Source organism: Gasterosteus aculeatus, chromosome X (genome assembly GCF_964276395.1).
Source record: "Gasterosteus aculeatus chromosome X, fGasAcu3.hap1.1, whole genome shotgun sequence".
Taxonomy (NCBI): Eukaryota; Metazoa; Chordata; class Actinopteri; order Perciformes; family Gasterosteidae; genus Gasterosteus; species Gasterosteus aculeatus.
In genome coordinates this window covers 17,636,812-17,660,894 of record NC_135698.1, presented here as the reverse complement: position 1 = coordinate 17,660,894, position 24,083 = coordinate 17,636,812, and the positions used below count along the sequence as shown (strand labels likewise).

Below are 24,083 nucleotides of genomic sequence, written 5' to 3'. Positions count from 1 at the left end.
GACTATAACATCTACTGTGACCCACGGCTGGATGTCGGCTCCAGAAACGCCCACAGAAGAACCTTTTTTTGGCTTTACACAATGAAACACTGGCGTTAATCTGCATTTCAGAGGAGGATTTCATGCCTGGCGCCATCATGGGAATTTTCTCAGCGCTATAAGAGAAGACACAAAGAACACAGCAACACGTTATAGATGAGAGACGTTGATCTAACGGGTCTTGTTGGTTTGATTTTATTTAATTTGAGATTAAACACATGCAAAGTCAGTCTTAATGAGATTCTGAACATAAAAATGCACATATTTTAATGTGTGGACTTTCTATTCCATAGCAACAAACTAAATCAGTTGTATATGTGTGACCATGTCATAAGAAGAGAGAGAGTCGCCGATAGTTAATAATCCTGCAACCCTCATACTTCTCAGGTATTTACCTTTTATAAGAGTCCTGTACTGTAAACGTTACACAAGTTAAATTGTTATTGTTTTATGACCTTGTCATGTTTTGTATGGCAAATCTCACTATCGGGTCCTTAGTTTTGCCATTGCTTATTGTTTTGGAACCTTATTGTTATTGTTAGTTGAAATGAAATAGTTAAGTTAAATGGCTCGATTAAGAACCAAGTACTTTATGTTTTACATGTCAGTAGTGGTTTCTTGTTGACATTTTCAGAGAACATTGGGCCTGCACACACGAAAGCGACGCCATGGAAACATTAAATTAAGTCCCAGATTAAATGTTTAAATGTGATTAAACGCCCTCAAGTTGTCCTCGCTGTTTTTATATCAGAGATCCTAAGGAAGATATTCAATGACATGCAGCACATAGGCCAAGAACGCTCTCTTTGTTTCCAGGGTGATTTACTACCCTCCGTGCGTGTGCGCGTGTGTGCGTTGTTGTCACAAACAGCGGGAGCTGTTTGGGGCGGAGTTATACTTTAAAAAGCGGACGGTGATTGGCCGAGAGCCCGGGCGCACGTGCTCCTGCTCCACTGAGTGTCTTTGAGCAGCACAACGAGCGCGAGCCACACACGGGAGCGACAGAGTAACGAGCCTGACCAGCCACCGCTAACTAACGCTAACTAACGCTAACTAACGAACAACAAGACAAGCGTTCACTGACAACAACTGGCAGCCATGAAGGAGCAGACTCGTCTTGTCCTCTGGCTGCAACTTTTCTCAGCTTGTCTGGTGTTCGGGGTGAACGGTAAGTTGCTTCTTTGGTGTTTGTTTACAGTTCAAAACTAACTGCATTTGCGTTGCACGTTACGTTAAAGTTGTAGTAGTAATTGTAGTCTTTAATCCGAGTGCTTTGTCCTTTTAGAAAACAAACTCCGCGGGAACGTAGTCGTTCGTTTGCTGTGTGTCTGTCCGCTCGGCGCGTGTCCGGTGGTGTCCCGGTCATTTCACCCCCGGTGTAACGGAGAAAGTGGGCACTGTAGCTGTTTAGGTTCAGGTGCGGCAATGAGAGCGCTTGTTTCACTCTGAAACTGCAACATTAGACGGTTGAATATCGAGAGATGACTTAATTCGCAAAGTACATCAAAACAAATATACGTTATATCAATTTGCAATCTATAATACAGGTTTTTGTAATGCGAGGCCAGACATTATTTTTGTGTCTGAATGTATGGTTAAAGAAATAAAACCTCAGGGCTTCTATTTTTTAAACCGTGTGCCCCCCATTTTTCAAAGAGCACGAGCCATATAGGCTGGCTATTCTACTCGTCCAGTGTCACGCTCATGCCACCGGCAGATGGCTTTGTTTGCATTTCCATGCATCAAACACATTTAGGCCAATGTACAAAGGGTAGAAATGGGCTCATTCTCCCGCCGCCATTTCTGCTCGCAGACCAGGGCTAACATTTCAGTGTTATCCATATTGTAATGCTGAAGTCTTTTCTAAATGTGGAAGTTCTCCTCCTGTTTCATTTAGAGCTTTTTTTTTTTTTTTTTTTTAGTTGCACATTGACAAAGAGCAGATTTTATGGCTTGGATTTGTGTTGTGTGAATGACAGATTGCAACTTTCTTATAGACTTTGGACTTTTAGAGTTGAGTCGTCAGTAAACATTGTATGCCTTGTGGATTAATGCTTGCAACCAGGTGCGAGGTGATCTTTTTATTCCTTAAGATATTCACTGCACGAAAGTGTAGAAAATAGTTTAATAACGCACATGGTTGACCATATTATATTAGATGTGATCTTTATAATTTGTTCTATTCCTTTTTAAAATTTCGGACCCCTTTCAGCACCAACAAGCACGGAGTATAGACTTCCTGGAGTCCACACACAAAAACAAGCAACAATTTAAGAGCGCAAAAATCAATAAACACAAACATCAGACAATCAATTAATTGAATAAACATAGCCATTGTTAAATATTATAGTTATAGTTGACAGGATGGTACGTATTCAATTTCATAGTAGTAACACATGTTTTCCAGTGCTTGTGTTTAATCCACTATGTTGACAAACATGTGACTTCAATCCATTTTTAGAAGAAGATTAACACGGGTATTTCACTTTAAACCAAGTTACAGAATTAAATAACAAAAGCTGTTCTTCTTCACTTTGATTAGGACTGTAATTTACTTCTTCTTCCTGTAGATATAACATAGTTACACTATTACAGTTATATAATAAGACTTGCGTGAGAGGCTGCTGTGCATCACTTCTATAGACCTGTTTAATCCACTTTCTGTTTCCCGTCTTTATTGTTTGAAATTGAAAGTGAAACGCTATGAGGACGAGTGCACAGATCCCAACATGTTTGCTCCTGGAGCCCCGGGGTCGGTACAGTGGAGGAGACGAGGTGTGGTTTCTGTGAACCTACTGAGCGCTGAGTCACTTTTCCCGATGCAGTGGCCAGCATCCGCGTGCCAGCGAACTTCCATCTGTGTTTTACCTGATTTGACTCAATTCAGCAGGTAACTCCTCTATTTGTAGCTGAGGAGTGCAAAGTGGGAAATGGTGTTCCGAGACGAGGCTGAGGCAGTCTTTTCTCACAACAACACCACTTAGGGCAACCGAGTGAGCAAGGCTAAATATAGCCGGACGCTGGGCCAATGGCATGCAATGAATGTGTGTATGTGTGGGTTTTGTAGCCAGGTTGAAATTGATGCACGTTTATTTGTGGTTGTTGGGTAAGAGATGGCAGGCATTTATTGGTCCAAAATAAACAGGAATTTAATTTCCCGTGACGGATGTTCACCTCTCCACAATATTTAGAGTCACGTGTTAGATGAATTATACCTTTTAAGGTATAAGTTGCTCTTGCCTTTCCCTTTTCTTCTTCTTCTGAGCAATCAGGCTTCCCTCGTTACTGAACCGGTGCTGTGGCTCACTCCACTTTACAGAATTGATTACTATGGATCTTACTGCAGTTTAAGAGAGTCTTAGATGTGAGGATTTGATGTGTTGTGTTTTGTATGACACACAGATTGTTGGATGCAGCAAGGTATTTGGAAAAGGGATGTTGTACAATTATAATTAGACTTTTATTATTTCATTGAAGAAAATAAAGTGATGAATTTATAATGAAAATAATGTGAGTGTCCGCCACAGCCCTTAAGTTCTTGTGCCAGTAAATTTTGGAGGTTTTTTTTGTTCCATCTGATTATTAAGACTTCCGCTCAAGCCTCTTTAACTTCATCATTACTCTTCGCACTGAATCCCCCAGGACACGACCTTTGACGTGGCAATTTCTCCTCCATTAGAATTTTGAATGGCTTCCTTAATCAATGTTTCATTGCAGTATGGAGTGCCTTCTAATTTGGGACCCTTTATTAGTGTCCGTCAGCCCAATTTCCAATCTGCTGTGTTTAATATTTCATATGAGCCAAGGAAAGAATCGGATCTGCGAGAGCCAGAAATGTTTACATAACATCTTTTTTTTTTTCCGCTCTGAGGCACTAACCGGATGTGTTCACACGCACAACATTCAGTTTAGACAGTTGTTGTTGTTACTCCATTTATTTCAGGTACAGTGGCAAGAGAAAAGCTTGTTGTTTGGTTGATCTTGAGCGGCTGGCTGCTGTTTTTTTGTGTTGTTTTTTGTTGTTGTTTTTTGAAGCCGCAACAGATGGCTGTGTTGCTCTGGAGGAGCAGTTGCAGATAACGGAAAGCTCACTTGCAGCTGGAGTTGTGCTAATCTTAATGTTGATAACAAAGACTATTCAGGGAGTCTGGTAGGCCTCCTAATGATCCCCTTCCTGCATTACGTGTTCGGGTTCCCCTCTCAATGTTCGTAGCACTCAGTAGTGATCCGCCTTCAGACCAAAATGAGCACTGTTGAGTTGTGAGTCTTATTATGTCCCAGCAAATCCATAACAGTTTTTTGTGCGTGTGCGTGTGTGTGCGTGTAAAGCAGGCTTTTCTCCTTTTTCTTCCTGGAACACAGAGTTCCCACACTTGCCTGCCGTTCTCTACGCTGCAGCGTGAGAGCACAGAGGGCAGAATGTTTACCGTTCTCAGGCCTTAAGACTCACAAGATAGGAGCCCTGACGTCTCTGCACACACGTGTTCATTTATCAGCTGTGCCGTGCACAGCCACCCATGAGGGAGAAGAAATCCTTCAAGGCAAACAAGGAAACTGTCTGAGCGTGTTATCCTGTTTTGTATACTGCTTATTTATTCTACGTCATGTTTGATAAGAGCAATTCAGATGAAGAGGTTTCCGCCCATGGCCGTTGCACCGAGTGATCCCCAGCTAAATAATCTGGGACCCAAGAAGAGCCTTTGCTCTTGCATCATACTGATGGACGCTGGTCTCCTCTCGTATGTCAAGTTATATTTTTTTGTCCAAAACCAGCCGCTGCTCCTCTAATACAGGCAGCAGTAACGGTCCTCAAAGAGTCCACCCCACCCTTATGTCCTAAGACGACTCTCACGTCTTCATCCACATTCATCTGGTCTCTCCTGCTAGCCAATGGACCCCTGAAGAAAACCACTGCGTCCTCCCTTCTGAGGCTCACGGTTTTACAGGATCCACAAGCACCATGTTTTTGACGCTGCTCATTAGGCACTCATCCATTTTGCGAGTGTGGCTCTAACTTGACTTTTTATTTTGCCTGGTATTTGGGCTGAGGTCTCGTGGGAAAGTCAGACGTTGACTCATAAGGAGAAAAGCACAATGCCCTGTGGAAACGGCCCGTCCTGCCAAACACAACTCCACATACTTTTGTAATCTGTCACTGTGGTGAGGACAAAGTGGGGCACCATGTTGGGTACTTTAAGAGCTGCTTTAGTTTTGATGTGAGTTGAAATGATTTTACTGCATTGTTAAATGCTGCAAATGGATGTCTGTGGCTTCATCCACAGATGGTGCTTCCTTTAGTTCTCTTAGCCCTTTTATATATCCGTGTTCTCACATAATATAAAACAACATCATGAAAACAACTGATGTATTGCTTTTGAAATTCATCTTTTTATGTATATGGAACAATGCCCTTGTTTGATAAAATATTGATGACATTAAAATCCTGAGGACATTTATTAAATGCTTGCAAGCATGGAACAGAGTTGAAACACATTCATCAAGGCTACTCAAAGCTTCGAAGAAGGCATATTGCTACAAAAAAACATGGCTTCAGTTTACCAATCAACATGCTAGGTAAGGACAAAGACGTTAAACAACTGAATGTTTACGTTTCTGGCAGACAGAGTCCCCTCCACATCGAAGAGAGAGATGCTATTGTCACACATGATTGAAGGAGATGGAAGAGGACACTTTGTTTACACTTACACAGCAATAAAACCTTCCTTTGGGAAAATATCCAGATCCTGCTTCACAAATCATCCTGAACATCTGTTTATCCCAAAACGCTTCGTGTCAGTTCAAAAGGTCATAAACTCTGACCACTAAGACAGGACATTATTTGAATTACCCCAACACAAGCTGAGGTTCTGTTTCCATTGTAGTTCTTGTAATATAGAGGCACCGCTTCAGCGACAACCCTCTTCGGCCAAACGCTGATATACCAAATTAATAAAAATATTTCTCACTTATCTAGTGTTCTCTCGCCATTTGTCAAGGTTAGATGTACAGCCCCGGGATTTCTGTGGGCTCCAAAACACAATGTAGGTGTGATTACAGCATTAAAAAGTGGCGTTTTAAAGGCTCAACAGCAACATTTCTGTTTCTCTACACAGTTTTCACGTGACAATTCCTTGAGTAAAAAGCAGTGGAAATGAAAGCTGAGAGACTGATAGTGGACATAATGTTACATTTAGAAAAAAAGGGATTTTCCTAATTCAGTGAGACCAGAAACAAAATCCCAGTGCACATAAAACCAACACAGATCACTCGAGCTGGATAAGGGAAATGTGTTTTTTCACATGTCATTTTATGGACGTGGTTTTTGTAGACACTGGGTTTTTTTCAAGGACACTTTTGTCTGGTTTGGCAACTGTCTGCTGGCTGACCACCTTGACTAATGTGTCACTAATTTAATTTCCTCAATAAATCTCCCGGCTTAAGGACCTTCACACCACCAGCAACGATTAAAGAGACTTCTAAATTAAGTGGTGCATCTCCCTTATTTCCTACTGGTTCATTTTATTTACCTCCATCATTCAAATTGTTCCACGGAAATATTGTGGGAAGGTAATTTATTGAACATTGGCATTACGCCGCGCCGGGAGGGTTTCCTGAAGGGAGCCGCCTGCGTAGGAAGGGACGCTGCATTCCATCCCAAACATTGGATAAGGATGCGTCGGTGGTGAAGGCCGGGACACTGGATACAGCACAGATAACACTGGACGTCCATGGGGAGTTCAGTCCAAACCGGATGTGGTTATTCTCCCTCGTGCGGTGAACATCTGCCCTTCACCTCCTTGATTGCTAATGAATAATAAACGCAGAGGGTCCACATTAAGTCCAACCTACAAACTACTGTATGTTCAGTCCCCCCCCCACCATCATCATAAGGGGCCAGTTCATTTTGTTCAATTTTATTTTCTATACAGCGGGAGATCACAAACTTTAAACAAAAGTAGTTTAAAGTTACCTCTACTGTATAACAGGTCTATACTAAATAGCCTCATGTTATTTATCCTATTCATCCCTCTCCCTGACGCCTTAAATCCAGGGCAAACACTGATGTTCATCTCGTTTATTTTCCTATGAAGGCCAGCTAGTTACAGACTTTGAATATGCTTCCTAGAGAGCTGTCATGCTGTGTTGTGAGTGTTTTGAAAAATGGTAAAAGTTTTGTGTTTGTGTGGTTCAAAGTTGGAGAGAACAGAGCGAGGCACAGGAAGTCTCCTCAAAATGCCCTATTCATCCCGTGGGCCTTGTGGTGTCTGTGAATTATACCCTCAGCGGGACTAAACGGCACTTTTCTTTTCCTGTAGATGTCTAAAAAAATATTTATCGACTCATGAGTCCACTTAGCTTGAGGTGAGAAGGTGTACCCTGTCAGAGCACACACACAAAAGAACTGGGTCAGAGGTCCTTTTAGCCTTTTTAGCCTTAAACCACCAATTTCACACTTGGGGTCCAACCTCAATCTCCTTAACAATTATCCAAATGAAAAGTGTTTACTTCCTGTCTTCACGGGTGTTAAAAGGCGCCCAATTATTCACTTCCTCCCTATTTTAGTTTCAAAAAGGGCGGTAATTGAAACCTTCGATTCCTAAACGCCGTCTATATTAAGAAAACTGGGCGGTCGGTGGCTGAGTTGGTAGAGGCTTGATGTTTGATCCCCCGTCTTCTACTGTCACTGGTGTCAAATTTCATCTATAATAAATTCATTTCTCACTTGCTCTTCGTCTGGATTCCTCCCCGTCCGCTGGGAGCTGACTCGTGCTCCCTCGTGGCCACAGAGCAGTCGTATTGTCGGGTTCATCCAGTGTCTGTGTTGTGTTTACGGCGTAGCGATGGCTTACTCAGCTGTTCAGACCGTCACATCAAACCTGCAGCCAGCGCTTTACTCCCCATTCAGCAGCGCAGCACGAGAGCGCGGCGGGCACTTTTCACTCTTTATTCAAAGCCTAAAATATATTCTAAGTGGTTTTACTGAGGACAACATATGGGCCTGAGTTTACTTAGTTTTTTGCTTTTATTTTTGTTACAAGTCACTATGATCGTTACTCGCCTATCAAACATCTCATGAGTCATAAGTCTTTTCGCCACATGAGTCATAAGTCTTTTCGCCAAAGACAAACACCCAGCATGTGTCTTTGATTGCAATTGGTACAATATGGGTTGGGACCCAATAATAATACATTATGTGTTCTTGAGACTAGATTAATGTCTCTTTCTAACTTGACAAAATCCTGCTGCAGGCGATTACTGCAAGGTGAATGTCTGCATTAATGGGGGAACCTGTGTGACGGGGGCCGGAACTCCCTACATCTGTATCTGCCCCGACGGCTTCACTGGAGACATCTGCAACGAGACGGAGACCGGTAGGCCGATCTTCTGAGGTCCAAATGAGTGTTTAATAATGACCTATTGGTGATCTGGTTTAAGCTAAAATGGGAGCGAGCAGTTTCCCCCACCATTCTATCAGGGGCCGATTCCTGCATACGACCCCGCGTAAACTTCTCTTTCTCCTCGTCCAAAAGGGCCGTGCAACCCCAACCCGTGCAGGAACGATGCCATCTGCGAGCTGACGGGCCAGACCCGCCGAGGTGACGTCTTCAGCGAGTACGTCTGCAAGTGCCAGTCGGGCTTCGACGGAGTCCACTGCCAGAACAGTGAGTCTCTTCTCCATCCTCATCACATCTTCTGCCTTTCCTGCATAGTTAAATTTGCACATGATCATCAATGAAAGTCTCTTGTTTTGGCCATTTAAAACCTTTTCATTTTGTCAAACCATTTTCCAGATCATTACGGCACTCTTGTAAGTGTAATTATTGGGTTCTGACTATAAACGAACACGACGAAGCAGCTCATAACTTTTTTTTTATTATCATCAAATCATCCATTGGGGTCATTTATTAATCTTGTCATTAAGACAGTCTTGGTCGTTTTATGAAAACTACTCGCTCCAACTTTAGCAGAAAACCAAATCTCTGTGTTGCTGATACGCTAGCCACACTCTTTCACACCGCATGTGTGCACATTCCTATGCAAATAATTGGCTAAGTCTGATGAGGTCTCTGCTAATCTGTCCAACCTGACCCATTAACACGGAGACGGCTGTCGTGAGAGACTGGCCACTGGACAGCTGTGCTCCTTATGTGAGCTCCGTTCACACGTCACTCCGAACAGGTCGGTTCATTCGCGAGGGAACATGTGCTGCGCTGCTCCAACTGCCTCCAGCCCCACACACAGAGACAGATGGCTCCTGTTTGCATGAGAAGGCGGAAGAATAACAGTGGCCAAGTGTGCACCAAGATGTAACTTGGCGGGAATAGAGTGAGACATTTGGGAAAGGCCAGGGTGCCTTTTGTTTTGTTTGATCATGTATGCCTTTTTCATCCTAGGTGTCCAAAGGGCCGATTTAAGTTCCAGACCAGGTAACTGTAGAAGTTGTAAAGATTTGCATGTAATTGTGTTATTTTTTTTCTCCCCCCTCTGGTCCATTTTCCTTCTTGGATCCAGGTGCTTTCTGTTCTCTTGGCTGCATGTGGACACACACACACACACAGAAACTACATAGCTCAACACAATCTCTCCTTGTTTGAGTCAAGGCCAGTAGCAAAACCAGCAGTGAGGTTGTTAGTTTTAGATATAGTGTCCTTTTATCGTTCACCCAGACACAAAAATGATTCTCTCTTAACTCCCTCATCAGTGACTTAATGCATTCTGAACCTGTTAATTTGTCTCTACATAAGTCTATTTTGATCCAGAATTCTCCAGCCGATATTTACGCTCCAATGTTTGAGTTTTTGTTTCACCCCCGAGAACTGCAAATCACAGCTCATCAAAGTCCATAGAGTCCTCTGGCAGGGGCAGTGGGCTTGGCTGCCAGAATAAGAGCCCTCTGCAGAGAACGCATTTACACTAATTAGATAGTGCCTCAGGGATGATGATGAGGGGAATTTATTAGACCATGTTTGTTTATAAGAACCCCACCAAGGGCCAATGGGTCAGGGAGGTGCCCCTCCATTCACAACTACTGATGACTGTGTTGTGACACTTTAAGTGCTCCTTAATTTGTGCGTGTGGGGGAGAGGAATGAGGCCCGTGGCAGCCAGCGGCTCTGGTTTGTGGAGACGTAGAAGTGCAGTCAGTGTGGTGAAGTCGGGAAGGCGTCGTAAAATGTAACTCGCGTCCTCACACACTCTTCATACACGTAAAGGCACATTGAGGCTGACTTATTGGCGTTGATTTAAAAAGTTCTGAAATGTCACTGCAATGTTGTCACTGTAGAGATGGAGAAGAAAACGTTCTCACACAAACTCTAAATAGAGAAACGCAGGAGGATGGACCATCACTGCTGTTAATGGAGAACTATTAATATATAGTTCAAAAGTATTTCTCTGTAGAATAGATTTCTTATTAAAGGGCTAAAAGGGAGAAACTGATCAAGGGAGCAAAAAAAACACCCAATAGATTAGTCATGTGTGCGCCGCACAACCCACGCTAACCACACAGCCCATGATCTCATATACAGACGGTTTAGCATACACATACGTGGGTGATTCACCCCCCCCCCCCCCATCGTGCCAGTCCAGCCAACAGAAAGTGGCGGTCACGCCGAGCGCCCGGCAACGTCAGCGCTGCTGCTGTTGCCGGGCAGAGAAGTGCACGTGGAGGCGGAACAGGGAATTAAGTCTGCCCTCCTGACAATGTCACACTCACTACTCAGGTCTGACTGCAGCACTTCTGACTGCCCTGTCAGATCGGCCTAAAAGCCTTTATGGGTCGCTGAGATGGTGTGTGTCTGTCGTTGTGTGTGTGTGTGTGTGTGTGTGTGTGTGTGTGTGTGTGTGTGTGTGTGTGTGTGTGCGCCTGTCTGTGTGTTGGGCAGAAAGACGGAGAGTGAGAGCGATGTCATAACAGCAAGCCAAAGCAGATGGATGGAAACAGAGAGGGAAAGAGGAGTTTTTTTTCTTAGTAACAGCCTCTAAATCCCAGATTTTCATAATGGATTAAAGCAGTTATTTGGTCTCTGGAAGTTAGCCATGGGTGTGTGTTGGTGTTTGCTCCACTTTTACTTATGTGTCTGTGTGAGATAATCTTACCGTAAAAAGTAGAAGATGAATCGTTAACTCATTATTTGAAAATGTGGTCAATCAGCATTCTGGTATTCACTCATAGAGTTCTGTATATTCCTGTCTGACTCCTCTCCTGAAGACCACAAGCTTAAACGCAGCTTTAAAGGATGTGCTCTGTGAATGTACTTGACCACATCAGATTCTCATCTCCGTGCTGATCCCTCCAGCAGAGAGGGACTCTGGCAGGGATCAGTTCAAAGCTATTTTGGGTGCCACTGGTGTGCAACAAATTACACATCTGGAGACCTTTTGGGCCCCTTTAAATGCATTTAATCATGCCGTTGTGGTTTTATCTGGTGGCCATGGTGCTTTGGTAGCTTGGCAACGGCAACAGTGGTTATTTCAAAATATGCCATTTTCTTTTTCATGTTGTCATTGGTTAGGAAAAAAAATTGTACATTGGTCCCATTGTAAATTGTATGGCAAACAGGTGAAAGGTTGATGTTCATTTCAACACCCAAATCTCACCTCGTCAGTAGTGAAATTATTTGGGGAAAACCTGGAGAGAAAAACAACGCTACGTCTTGTGGAATATTTGGGTCTTTCATACACATTTTCCAATATCCCATTAAATAGGAATTCAGTCACATATTTGGGATGCGTAGTGCATTCTCCATTGCATTTGGATAAGAACTGATTTTTTTTACTGCTTATAATGTGATAACGGGTTGTTTTTATTAGTATATGATGTGGTAAATACAACCGTAGCAAGTAACTATAATCCATTTTATTTCAGATATTTCCACAGAAGTCAAGGGTAACTACAACTATGTAAAGACAGGAAACGCTGTCAGCTCTCTTGCCAAAGTTTGTTTCAAGACATCAAGCTATAAAATAAGCTCTTTGATCATTTTATTGTTTTTATGGGATTTATTATACGAGCCGGGAGGGTCATGACTGGACCCTCGCTGTCCAGAGTTTGTGATGAGTGACTTTGACATTGATCCCTCGTGCTGTGTGAAAATGATGGTTTGGACACGGAGCTATTTGTGGAGTGAGCATGTGGGTACAGAGATGCTGCCGTGTGTGTGTGTGTGTGTGTGTGCGTGCGCGCACACGCGCGCTTTATTTGGATAAAAACACAACATTGGTGCGTCGGGGTTGTTTGCGCGTGCTTTCGTTCCATGATGATGGCCGCTGAGGATTCTATCTTCAGTCTGGTTGACGTCGTTCTTTTGGTGGGAATTCATCTACACAAGCAGCCAAATCTGTGCCTTGTTCCTAATGCCGACGCGGTCAATACAGAGCGTCCAAAGCTGCTTTAGTCACACTGACTGTTCTGGTGGGCGAGTGATAAAAAATACTCCATTCGTCTTCCTCCTCTCTGGCTCGTCTGACACTTTGAGCTGGACAGATGGCGTTGGCGAGGGCGCCATCAAGGGGCAACGCGAAGAGTTACAAGAAAATGAAACATGCACTTACATTGCCCTGACATGGCACTTTACTCTTCTTAAAGCAGCGCTTATGTACATTAATCACTCCACATCACATGATCTCCTGGTGCGGCTGATTGAAAATAAACACCCCCCCCTACCCCCACCACAAAGCCTCTTCTTTACTACAGCTCCAGTCCTGTTGGCATGGCTTCAACTAACCTCAGTGCGGGGCAGACGGAGAAATGCCATGTGATCTTTACTCACGCTTCTAACTAATGGTGGTCTGCTTTCAGACTGGCTGCTGACTCTGGACCAGCAAACTGTTTGTTTTGTGTTCAGGACTTCAGGCTGACGCTGTGATTTATCTCTCCGTAGATGTCAACGACTGCGACAGCCAGCCCTGTGGGAACGGCGGCACCTGCAGGGACCTGGAGGGAGATTTCAAATGCAACTGCCCGTCCCCTTATGTGGGCAAACGTTGCCAGCTACGTGAGTGTCACTCGTGGTGCTCGTAGATAGACGGATGGACGAGTCATGTGACTAATTACTGCCATCTTAATCCCCCACGTTGCTTTGGTCTAAAAAATAAAAACTTATTTCATTGTAGTCAGTATAAAAATAATGTAGTGTTTCCCCTACAAATGTTGGGCGAACACTAAAGGAATTGGACTGGAAGAAACACGTGAATGATGACAGGACTGGTAATGCGGCCACACTGCTGCATTTCAGAAGGATCAAAGGACCCCATGTACCAAATGAGAAACCAATACTATCAATACTAAATTGAGCTAATTAAGAGAAAATATTCTCATTGCACACTCTTTCTTCTATGTTGTCTAAATTCACATGCAGTAGCATAAAGCACCTTTTATTTAATCAGTTTTTTTTTAAAGGTTACTGCGTGTCTAATTAGCATTAGGGCCACAGTGGGAGACCGAACACTTATTTCCTCGTTTCCTCCACAGGCTGTATTTCGCTGCTCGGCATGGAGGGAGGGGGCATCGCCGAGTCCCAGATCTCGGCGTCATCGGTCCGTTACAGCATGCTGGGCCTGCAGCGCTGGGGACCCGAGCTGGGCCGCCTTCACAACAAGGGGCTGGTTAACGCCTGGAGCGCCGCTGCCCACGACAAGAACCCATGGATGGAGGTGACTCATGGAGTGATAGACATTTAGACAGATGTCTTACATGTATTGATTGTGACGGTTTGGATGAATACTCAATCTAGACCCAGTTGTTTTTCAGTTACTCAATACCCATTAAGGACTCATTAGTGGGTAACGCGATGCCTGACTCTGAATTAAACACATGAAGAAGCTTTTGCTCAGCATGTGTGTTCTTTTTTCAATATTTGTGATCCCTCTTCTCCTGTAATGGAAGCACTGACCAACTCAAATGCGCTCTCTCTCTCTCTCTCGTTGATTACAGATCAACATGCTAAGAAAGATGCGCTTTACCGGCATCGTGATGCAGGGCGCCAGTCGTATTGGAACAGCTGAGTTCATTAGGTCCTTCAAGGTGGCCTACAGCCTGGACGGCAGGACGTACACCATGTATAGAACCAACGGACAGCGGCGGGACAATGTGAGCAGGAGCATCGACACTACACATGATGTGCAAGTAAAGATGCATCAACCTCAATACACGTAATGCTAATAAGTCTACCACTAGACGGAACTGTGACTAATGGTGCGTTTCCACCGAGCGGTATGGTACGGTACGGGTCGGGTCTGTTAACCATGATTTGGCGAGCGTTTCCACCGCCAACGGTACCCTTACTTGATAGGCGTGGTGTATTCCAGAAAGTAGTGATAACGTCACTTGATAGGCGTGGTATATGACGGAAAGTAGATTCACGTCATTTGATCGCGCGAAAACTGAAAGCTAACCGCAAACAACAATGGAGGACATACAGCCGATCCTGTTCTTGCTTCTCGATATGTGGCTGTTTGTCACAAGGAGACGACAATCTTTGTTTCAGCAAAGGCTACATGCTGCAAGGAAAAACACAGCGGAAAAATATGTGTGTTGTCTTTCCCCTTGCGGCAAATGACGACACTCCTTCAACCAATCAACGCTCTGCAGTGAGTCTAGCTCCACCCTTTAGTACCAAACAACTGTGCCAGGTACCCCAACGGAAGGGTACCCAAAAAGTGGTACGATACGGTTCGGATTTTTGGTACTATTCTCAACTTTTGGCAGTGGAGACACAAATAAAAGGGTACCGACCCGTACTGTACCACCCGGTGGAAACGTGCCATACATTTGACGGGACCCTTTTTCCAATGTGAGTTCTGAAAAGACAGAAGTTACTTTGTAAAAGGAGGTTTAGTTTGCTTAAGAATCCAAAGCAACAAAGAATAAGTTGACATATGAATGATGAGCATCACTTGGTCACAAAACTAATTAGCCGCATGTGACACATTGAGCTAACTCCTCCTTTCTCAGCAGGTGTTTGTTGGAAACGTGGACAACGACAGCACCAAGACGAACCTGTTCGATCCCCCAATCATTGCCCAGTACATCCGCATCATCCCTGTGGTGTGTCGCAAAGCTTGCACCATGCGCATGGAGCTGGTGGGGTGTGAGCTCAACGGTAAACACAAAACCCCCACAAAAAAACATGCATTAAACACGCAACGCTCGGACATCCGCACACACTTGGTGTTCAGTATAATGATGTTCTTTCTATAGACAGGTTGGAAACTTTGTTATCCAACAGTCGTCTTTAACTGGCATTTATTTCTCCTGCCTGTGACATGAAGATCGGCGGCAGCACACTTCAATGCAAGTTACTCATTACCATTGTGTAGAAGACTGTTTGTTCCCTTAAGATCATCGGCCTGTATTTCAAACTCGAGTCATTCCAGTGAACCAACTCAAGTGTAAAATAATATTCTGAACTGAGAGGATGTTGCATAAACAGCGACATGATGTTTTGTGTGCATCTTTGACCCTCTGTTCATCCTGCCTGCTCTGCTGCTTCTCGTGCACACATGCTCATTAACAAGTCTGTTACAGCCTTCAAAGATTCCATGTGAGATTATAGTGAAAATATGTAAAAATTGGGAGCTCAGGTATGCTGGAGAATGCACTATACTTCTGCACATCTGGCCTCATGTTCACCAGTATGAGTCTGTCCACTGCCTCCTCCTCATCTCTGTTTGTGGCTGCTTCACATTAATGGCTGGTCTGAGCCGCTTCCTGTCCATCATTCTTTCTTTCCCTCTTTTTTCCGTCTCTTCCTTTTTGTCTCTCGCCCCGCTCTGACCTCCACAGTGTATTCCAACACTTCAGGTTGCTCAGAGCCGATGGGCATGAAGTCCCGGTTGGTGTCCAACGGCCAGATCACGTCCTCCAGCACCTTCCGCACCTGGGGCCTCGAGGCCTTCACCTGGCACCCCCACTACGCCCGGCTGGACAAACAGGGAAAGACCAACGCCTGGACCGCCGCCACCAACAGCCGGGCGGAGTGGCTGCAGGTAGCAGACCAGCTGCACATTCCTGTTGTTGCTGTTTTCTTTTAGTCCCTCCTTTGCTGTGTTTGTGAAGTCAAGCGGTTTCTGTGTCCACAGGTGGACCTCGGGTCTCCCAAGAAGATCACAGGGGTCATCACACAGGGGGCCAAAGACTTTGGCTCCATCCAGTTTGTCACGGCCTTCAAATTGGCTCACAGTGATGATGGGCGATCCTGGACCATCGTGAAGGACGAGAGGACTGGGGCGGACAAGGTCAGTCCGGCTGTGGTCTCAAAGGATGAGCAATTGAAACAAATTCATCCAAATGGGGGGGAAAACTAAAGGAAATTTCAAAAAGGGAAAATGGTACCTGGAAAATCCAGAACTTATGCAATACAACATAAACGTACCAAATTAAAACAATGATTGTTAGTAGGGCTGTCAAAGTTAACAGGTTAATCTATGAGATTATTATGGCCAAGGCTAATTCTTTCTAAAGCTTGTTAAATGTTAACAAGGAGGGGTGGCGGACGATACGGCACGGCCGACCGGTGGTCACGATCACGCATGTGTGAGGACCGTTCTGTAATTCTCACAATAGCAAAGTCATGCAGCGGGCCGCACCGGCTTTGGCGGTGGGCTGCATTTGGCCCGCGGGCCGCAAGTTTGACATGGTTCTGATTTATTATTCAGTTTACATTCCCTTTTATGATTCAGCCAGAAAGCAATTTACCCGCCAAATTAAGTCATCACATTAAGTAAAGTGCTTTGACTCTTATAACTCAGAAATGAACCCCGAACCTAGAAAAAGTCGAGTCGTTTAGGGTTGCTTTGACCACTAAAACAATAAACAACATGTAATGTGTAAACAAGAAAATGCACAGTAAACGAGTGTCCAAAAATCTGTTTTTAAATTTTAAAAAGACGTCTATATTAAACTCTTTTTAGTCTTTAAGGAAGAGAGCAGAACAGATGGTCTGACCTGTCTGTCGTTTTTCATGGGCTCCTCTTCTCTGTGCAGATCTTCCCGGGCAACAGCGACAACAACGTTCACAAAACGAACATATTTGAGCCGTCGTTCTACAGCCGCTACGTGCGCATCCTGCCGTGGGAGTGGCACGAGCGCATCACCCTGCGAATGGAGCTTCTGGGCTGTGACGAGTAGTCCAGGTCCAGCCCCTCCTTTCTCTACCTCCTCATCCCTCCCTCCCTCTCTCCTTATCCCCCTCCCGAGCCACACCTGCACTGCCTTGCTCTCACCACCAGGGGGCAGCAAACCCCAGGGTAGCACCCGACCACCTCCAGCCCTGGCCGGTTGGCGGTGGGAGTTACCCTAAACCACTGTTACCAGTTCAGCTCACAGCCCTTTGTTCCTTTCCTGAATTGATCGCTCCTCTTTTCCACCTGAACCAAATATCTGATTGTTTCAAGAAACGACCACACGTCTTCTTTCCCTTTGTCACTGAGAATATTAACTGACTCCTCATCCCTGCGTCGGAGGTCAGGGGTAACAGGACTGCTGCTGCCTAGATTCTGATCCTGGATCAGTCCTACCTGGAACATTGAACCTCCGAGACCCACAGCCGGTGATGTATGTGAGGTCCACTACTCAGTTTGCTCTCATCATGTTACCAAACACTTCCCCTCAAGACACACAACGTATAACGTGTTTTTTCAGATGATACTGTGGTGCTTTCAGTTGATCATTCTTCTTTACCAAAAACTGAATCTGCTCATAATAAATGAGTTATTAGCAAGAAGCCTTTAACTCTGGTAGAAAAAAAGAAATGCAAATAAGTTGCAGGAAAAACTACAAATTGATGCCAAATGGTTAAAAAACGGATTTGCCGTATTTCTGTTTAAAAATGAGGCTGAAGATTTCAATCTGCGAGTATGCGTTTCAGTGTTGCTCACATTCCTTTTCAGTGCTTTGGGCAGTAACATCCTACATAAGTTTGAACCTCTTTAGAGGGTTAACATCCAACACTTTGACAAAGAATTCAGTAACAACAGAGGAGCGAACATCCCACTATTTACACGGATCTTATTCCGCTTTAAAGCCGACCAAAAGACAAATCCGCGTAAATCACTACTCCTCCTCTTGTGCCAACGCACCCTCAGACTTTTGTTTATGTGGATTTATTTAGAAATAAAAATCCAGTCGACACAGAACAAAGGAACATTCACACACATAATCTGGTGTTGTGGGACATTAAAGTCAGTCAACCATCAGTCGGATCTGTTGAGCAGCCGAGCAGATGTGGGCCTGACAGCCTGAGGATGTGATAAACAAGAAGAGGCTCAGATCCTTGTTGATTTAAAGAGAAGAGACGCTTTATTCCTCCTGAGGAATGTCATAACAGCCACGGATGGAGGTTGTCATCAGCTGGTGACGTCGTATACATGAGCTTTCAAGTCTTTCAGAAAGAGGATTTAACATGTGACCATTATTTACAAAAATGCACACGTTTATGGTCTGTGAGATTTAATTTGTCTCATCTTTAACAGGCTGTTGAGATTATCACGGAACCTCTTCACATCGGGAAATTTTCACTTCAAGTGGGTATGAATCCCAAGAATGTCTGTGGCTGATCGATAAGCATCAGAAACTAAGCGATTGCTACTGAAACGTTCCTTATTCTCTTATCACACTCTCACACGGCTGTGCTTTGAGTGGTCCTCACATAGTTTCCCTTCATTTATGGCACCTTGATGTTTGTGTTTTGACATTTGAAATATCTAAAAATAACAAAAAAAAACGTTTTCAGTTGAAGCGCTGAAGAACAAACATTCATTATTCCATGTAGAAGTAAAAAAACATTCCCCTCGTTGAGTTTCTTTCGTTGCCGTGCTTTGGTTGTGTAGTGTGAATTTGTGACGTGCACATCTACAGCTCCGCTGTACTGAGATCTGTTTGCTGCATCTATTCAGGGTCCAACATTAAGCCTGCAGATCCCAGCTGAGGCCCCGCTGATAAGGCCGAGAGGGGGAAACCAAATCAAAAGAGATTTTATACGGTTGCAGTTTTCTAAACACTCCCCATGAATTATGAATAATGGGCGCGTGCAATATTCCACCGTGTTAGTTTAGATGGCGAGAAGTATTAATTCAGGATCCTTAAAAAATGCACGAGGGGACCACTTGAGAGGTAGAGGGTGGATGTCAGTGTCAAACACTGTACAATATTTCTTATTGTTGCAGACGGTCCCCCCCCTTGTTATCCACGTCTGCATGCATGTTAATGACTAGTGTTACTCAGCTGAAACAAACTCGATGTTCATTAACATTAACAACATACAGTATTGTAGATATCTTTGTTTCTCCACTGTTCAGGTGTTCTATGATCAGAAGACAATGTTTTTTTTTGTTTTTTTTGTGGTATTAAATGATCTCTTGCTCTCCTGACTGTTGACCTCATAGACGTTTGGCTGAATTGGAAGCTTTTTTTCATTTTATTTCCAGTATTGTATTTCTAAAAAGATTCCTTCTGTTTGGCTTGTGTATCTTAAAAGAAGATTGAATAAAGACCTAAAACAACAAATGTTTTATCGACTCTAGATGTGGTCTGTTCTTCTTTGTATATATCCGAGTTGAATATTTACATTATATTATATCATCCTGCTGAATTAATTGGAGCTGTTTTCCATTTAAAAAGGTGGAGGATCAAAAGACGCAAAGCACAGAGGGTCCTTTTGCCTGTTTAGCATTTAACCCCCCCAAGGGGCCTAATCTCCCTTTATACCACTACCCAATCCTCCAAAGGTATCTTCACCCGAAGAGGGCACGCCCCCTCCCTCATTACCGCCTGTGAAGGTCACGCTAAAGGGTTGAAATCCCTCCGTAGGGGCTTGAGGGAGAATATACTCGCACTGTGAACCTGTGAAGGTTAAATGATGGAGGACTTTGTGCACCACCACTAAATACCGGCTAATAATGCCGCAAAGACAACTGTTGTCAGATGGGATGACCTCGTCTGTTTACCAACCGACCAGCTGCTTCTCCCTCGCCGGGTGGCTGGCGTTTGAAGCGTCGAGGACTTAATGACGGCCCTCTCCTGCGTGGCCCCCTTTGTTGTTCGATGGAACTCCAAATCGCCATCTTGTCTTCCCACTATCGTCCCTTTGCTATGCTCGGGTCATGATTCTTACACGGAGAATTCCTGTGTGTGGCCACATGTAGTCATGAGTCCGTGGAAACAAACGGCAGCGCGAGAAACAAACAAACAGAAAGCTCTCAGATGCAGTTAGTGTTATCTTTATGGATTTCATTTGAAAGACATAAAATCATTGGATGGATATTATTAAAGTCACTTTTTTATGTGGGTTATTTAGCCAGCTCTTTGAAATGATAAAGTAAATCTATTCCAGTGTCCGAAGGCTTATTGACGCTACATATGATTAATATTTAAAGAAAATAAAAATGTTTTATTGAGGGTCAATAAACGCACACAACTGACTGACCTCTCCAAATCGCACAGCCTGATACATTGGATCCGACTGACTTGGCCTGCTGGCATGGCACCGGCCAAAGGAGGCAGGAAGCTGGAGGCCCTGCGTCGGGACCGAAGAGGAAGGATCCACTTCTGCAAAAACAACCGCCACTGTAGATCAGGTATGTGGGACGTCTCCAAGGACGCCATCTAAAGAGGGGAAATCGCGTGTTATTTCTGCTAAAATAAGTGCTCTGAACTGTTGATTTGGCAGGTGATGAAAGGCTTCTGTCATCTCCACACCCCATATTTGGCATCTTGTATGTTTGGTGGGTGCCAAACTTACATCGGCGAGTGACGAAAAATTGTCGTGTTTACTGTTATTTTGGCCCATTTTGGGCCTCTATCTTTTAATCAAGCTGGAAAGTGTCCCCTCTGAGACCTGCAGTTCACTCGGCTGTGTCATTTTCAGTCGCACTAAAACCACACACACACACACACACACACACACACACACACACACACCTTCTGCGTGCAGTCTCTGCGGGACCTCTGTGGAACCTGAATGTCGCTGCTGTGCAGAAATTACACCCCTTCCAACGGGCTGCTGGTATTTGAGGCCCCGGGCCGAAGCCTTTCATCTTCTGGGGCTTTGGGAAGAGCAGAGGTCTGGGCTCTACACACACACACACACACATGGGGGGGTGGGGGGGGGGTGACGGCTCAGAGACGCACACACGGGGAGGGGAGACGTCTGTCACTGAGGGCGGGGGCCGCGGAGGAGGAGGCCTCGGGGGGTTTAGGAGCCGTTGATGACTCTTTTTTTTTTTTTGTGAGGTTCCATTTTAATTTGGGGGGCCGGAGCGACGTGTTTGCTTCAGTGAATCCACATTCACATGTAGAGGTTAAAGTCATTACATGTTCATACGTTCTATTAACTGACCGAGAGGAATGTGTATCCTTCACACGGCCTCTAATCCTCTGAATTGAACAATAGACAAACAGACAAACTGACTCAAATATATTACCTTTATCTAGGTAAAATAATAGTTGTATTAGTAGCACATATGTTTATCTTATGGTGGCACAGGAGGAAGAATTAAATTTGACTGACCATCAGTGTTTGTATAAAATTAATATAAATCATTGCATTTAGTTGATGAGATATTTCAATAAGGAAAAACTGTCACAGGATGACTAACGTGAAAACATCTCATCCTCTCTGCACCACGGAGGTTCTATCCTGACTTCCATATTGAAACAATTCATTGTTGATCACAGCAGTGGACCGACGCTGCCGAGCACTGAGAGACGTTTGCCTTTTGGCAAATAACTACATTGTGGAAATCCAAGGAAACCACAGTAGATATTTTATTTCAAGGCACATATTTTGGTGGTGTGTTTGGTGGAGAAGAAGGAATTTTATTTGGTGACTTCTGCAAATTGTTAACCAGACGGTTTCATTCAGTGAATCAGACCTCTTTTTACGTGTTTTATCATTATGTGTAACTTTGCTGTGACGAAGACGATGAAAGGAAGGTTTGTGGTCGGAGGAGGAGGAGGAGGAGGAGGAGGAGGAGGAGGAGGAGTTTGAGCTGGATTAAGGGCCGTTTGTTGGTTCCACCGGTGTTTTGGTGTATGTTGAGATCACGATGATTTAACACAATTTCTTTTTGTCGTTGGGAACTTCCTCTCTTTATGGGGCCTCAGGTCTGTTGGGGGCCGGGGGGCTCAAAAATCATCCAATCCGACACATTCAGACACCTCCCAGGTGTTCCACGCTCCTGGGGGCCTTAGTGGACTCCTCACACTTTAAGCACCGTGCAGCCTCATATTGCAAGTACTGCGGGGGTTAGGGTTAGGTGTAGGGTTCGGGGGCCCTGGGGGCCCTAGTTTTCAGCTTATGCTTTAAGTGCTGAGGAGCCTTGGGATTGTCACAGGGCCCCGCTGGTTGGATCACGCTTCAAGCCCCCGGGGGCCAAAGGGCCTTAGTGCTCGGCTTATGGTTTAAACACCAAGAGGTCTGGGGGCCGTCACACTGTAATCACCACGGGGTCTGGAGGCCCTAATGGTTTGCTAGTGGTCAGCTTGTGCAGAGTGACCTGGCATTCAACTTGTCTCAGAAGATTTAGGTCCTGCAGTGTGTGTGTGTGAGGCGGGGGGGGGGCTGCTGACGTAGCTGTCCCCCCTGGGTCTTTATAATGTCAGTCCGGTCACGAGAAAACAACACGAGCAACCGCAGAGGAAAGCATCGCGTGCAGGACTCCCAGAGGACCTGGACTCTCATGTTCGGGGGGCGTTGTGTGGCTCTTCTGGTGGGGAGGGGGGCAAGGGGGGGACACAATCCCTGGGCTGGTGTCAGGAGGGCAACTTCCATCTGCACCCTGATGACATATAACATGCAGCACATTCCCTCAGACCCGGGGCCGGGGTGGGGGGGGGGAACTGGAACCGCTCTTGCTTTCCACCGCGGCTGCTGTTCATCTGATGACTGAAATATGAGTTCTTGTGGCAATATTTGCTTTGTTACTTGAAGCCATGGCGAGACAAGGGGAGGGGGGGGGGGAATGGAATATGCCGCGTCAGCCTCAACATACCGGGAATATTGCCCCCCCCAATGCTGCTCTGTGAAAAGACAACTTTTAACACTTTGTTTTGCAAGTCAGGGATTTGGGTTATTTGTCTATGATTAATAAACTGTGCCGTTTAACTGTAGGATTTAGATCTTTATCTAAAGGTAAAACCGTTAACATCCTTCATTTATATTTAAAAACTCCAGCGTCAGAGTGGAGTTATTCTGGGTTATTTCATGTGGAGAAAAGGTGTTAAAATACACCTGCGTTGTTAACCGTTAATGAGGATTTTCCTCTGCTGCTTTGACCTGAGACTCAGTGAAAAAGTGAATTATTGTCTGCAGCTTCTTTTTATATTTGTTCTTTAGATAAGCAAAATGCAGCTTTAATTTTACTTTATTGCTTTTTTACATTACATTCCACTTACAATAAGTGCATTTCAACCATAAGGATATTATTGCAAACCTTAAATTGGTTGAAAAAATGTTTGAGATCAGTTGTTTTATCCCTACATTTGTCCCTGGGATAAGAGGAGGTCAAGAAAGGGGTCAGCGGTTTGACCTGACCCCGTTCATTTTAAACAATGACCCGAATGGAATCCAGCCTGCATCTGTGTGCAAGATGTGCCGATAACAGTTATTAAAAGTAAGTAAAGTATCACCGTTAGAAGCGCAGAAAACTGAAAGCTGTAACTGTTCTAATGATATGCATTAGATGATGTAAATCAGATGCTGTGAACTTGAACTATTTTGGGTGACACTAATGATTATTTTTCCTTAATCGATTGTTTGACCTCAGAGGCCAAAGGGACAGCTTCCCCAAAACCCCACAATGATGACACAACAATCGAAAGGAAAAGGCAGTGACTTGTAAAGCTGTAACAATAACATGTTTTTGCAGTTTTTACATAAAACTGAAACTTACACGTAAGTTTCAGTAAATGTTGGGTTGTTTCCATTCTATCAAAGCATCATAAAATCTGAGCACGAAAGGAAGAAGATTGAATTTAGTGCAACTATTTGATCTGCTGCATGCGGCTGGTGGGTGATGATGTCACTGTTCCCCTCGTCCCGTGAC

At 44.5% G+C, this 24,083-nt stretch overlaps 1 protein-coding gene across 8 annotated transcripts; it reads left to right on the top strand.

Moving 5' to 3' along the window:
• Positions 1–902: 902 nt before the first annotated feature.
• Positions 903–19,545, top strand: mfge8b (milk fat globule EGF and factor V/VIII domain containing b). Of its 8 annotated transcripts, none has more exons than XM_040162154.2 (11): positions 975–1,207; positions 8,289–8,411; positions 8,571–8,702; positions 9,435–9,467; positions 12,923–13,036; positions 13,513–13,694; positions 13,975–14,130; positions 14,998–15,142; positions 15,844–16,028; positions 16,122–16,277; positions 17,026–19,545. In XM_040162154.2, the coding sequence occupies exons 1-11, from the start codon at positions 1,138–1,140 to the stop codon at positions 17,167–17,169; spliced, it is 1,440 nt and encodes a 479-aa protein (XP_040018088.1). In that variant the 5' UTR covers positions 975–1,137; the 3' UTR covers positions 17,170–19,545. The 8 variants fall into 8 exon arrangements, with proteins under 8 accessions (XP_040018090.1, XP_077939337.1, XP_077939336.1 ...); XM_040162152.2 differs by having other exon boundaries at positions 979–1,207; positions 15,826–16,028; XM_078083209.1 differs by having other exon boundaries at positions 979–1,207; positions 14,995–15,142.
• The last annotated feature ends 4,538 nt before the right edge of the window (positions 19,546–24,083 follow it).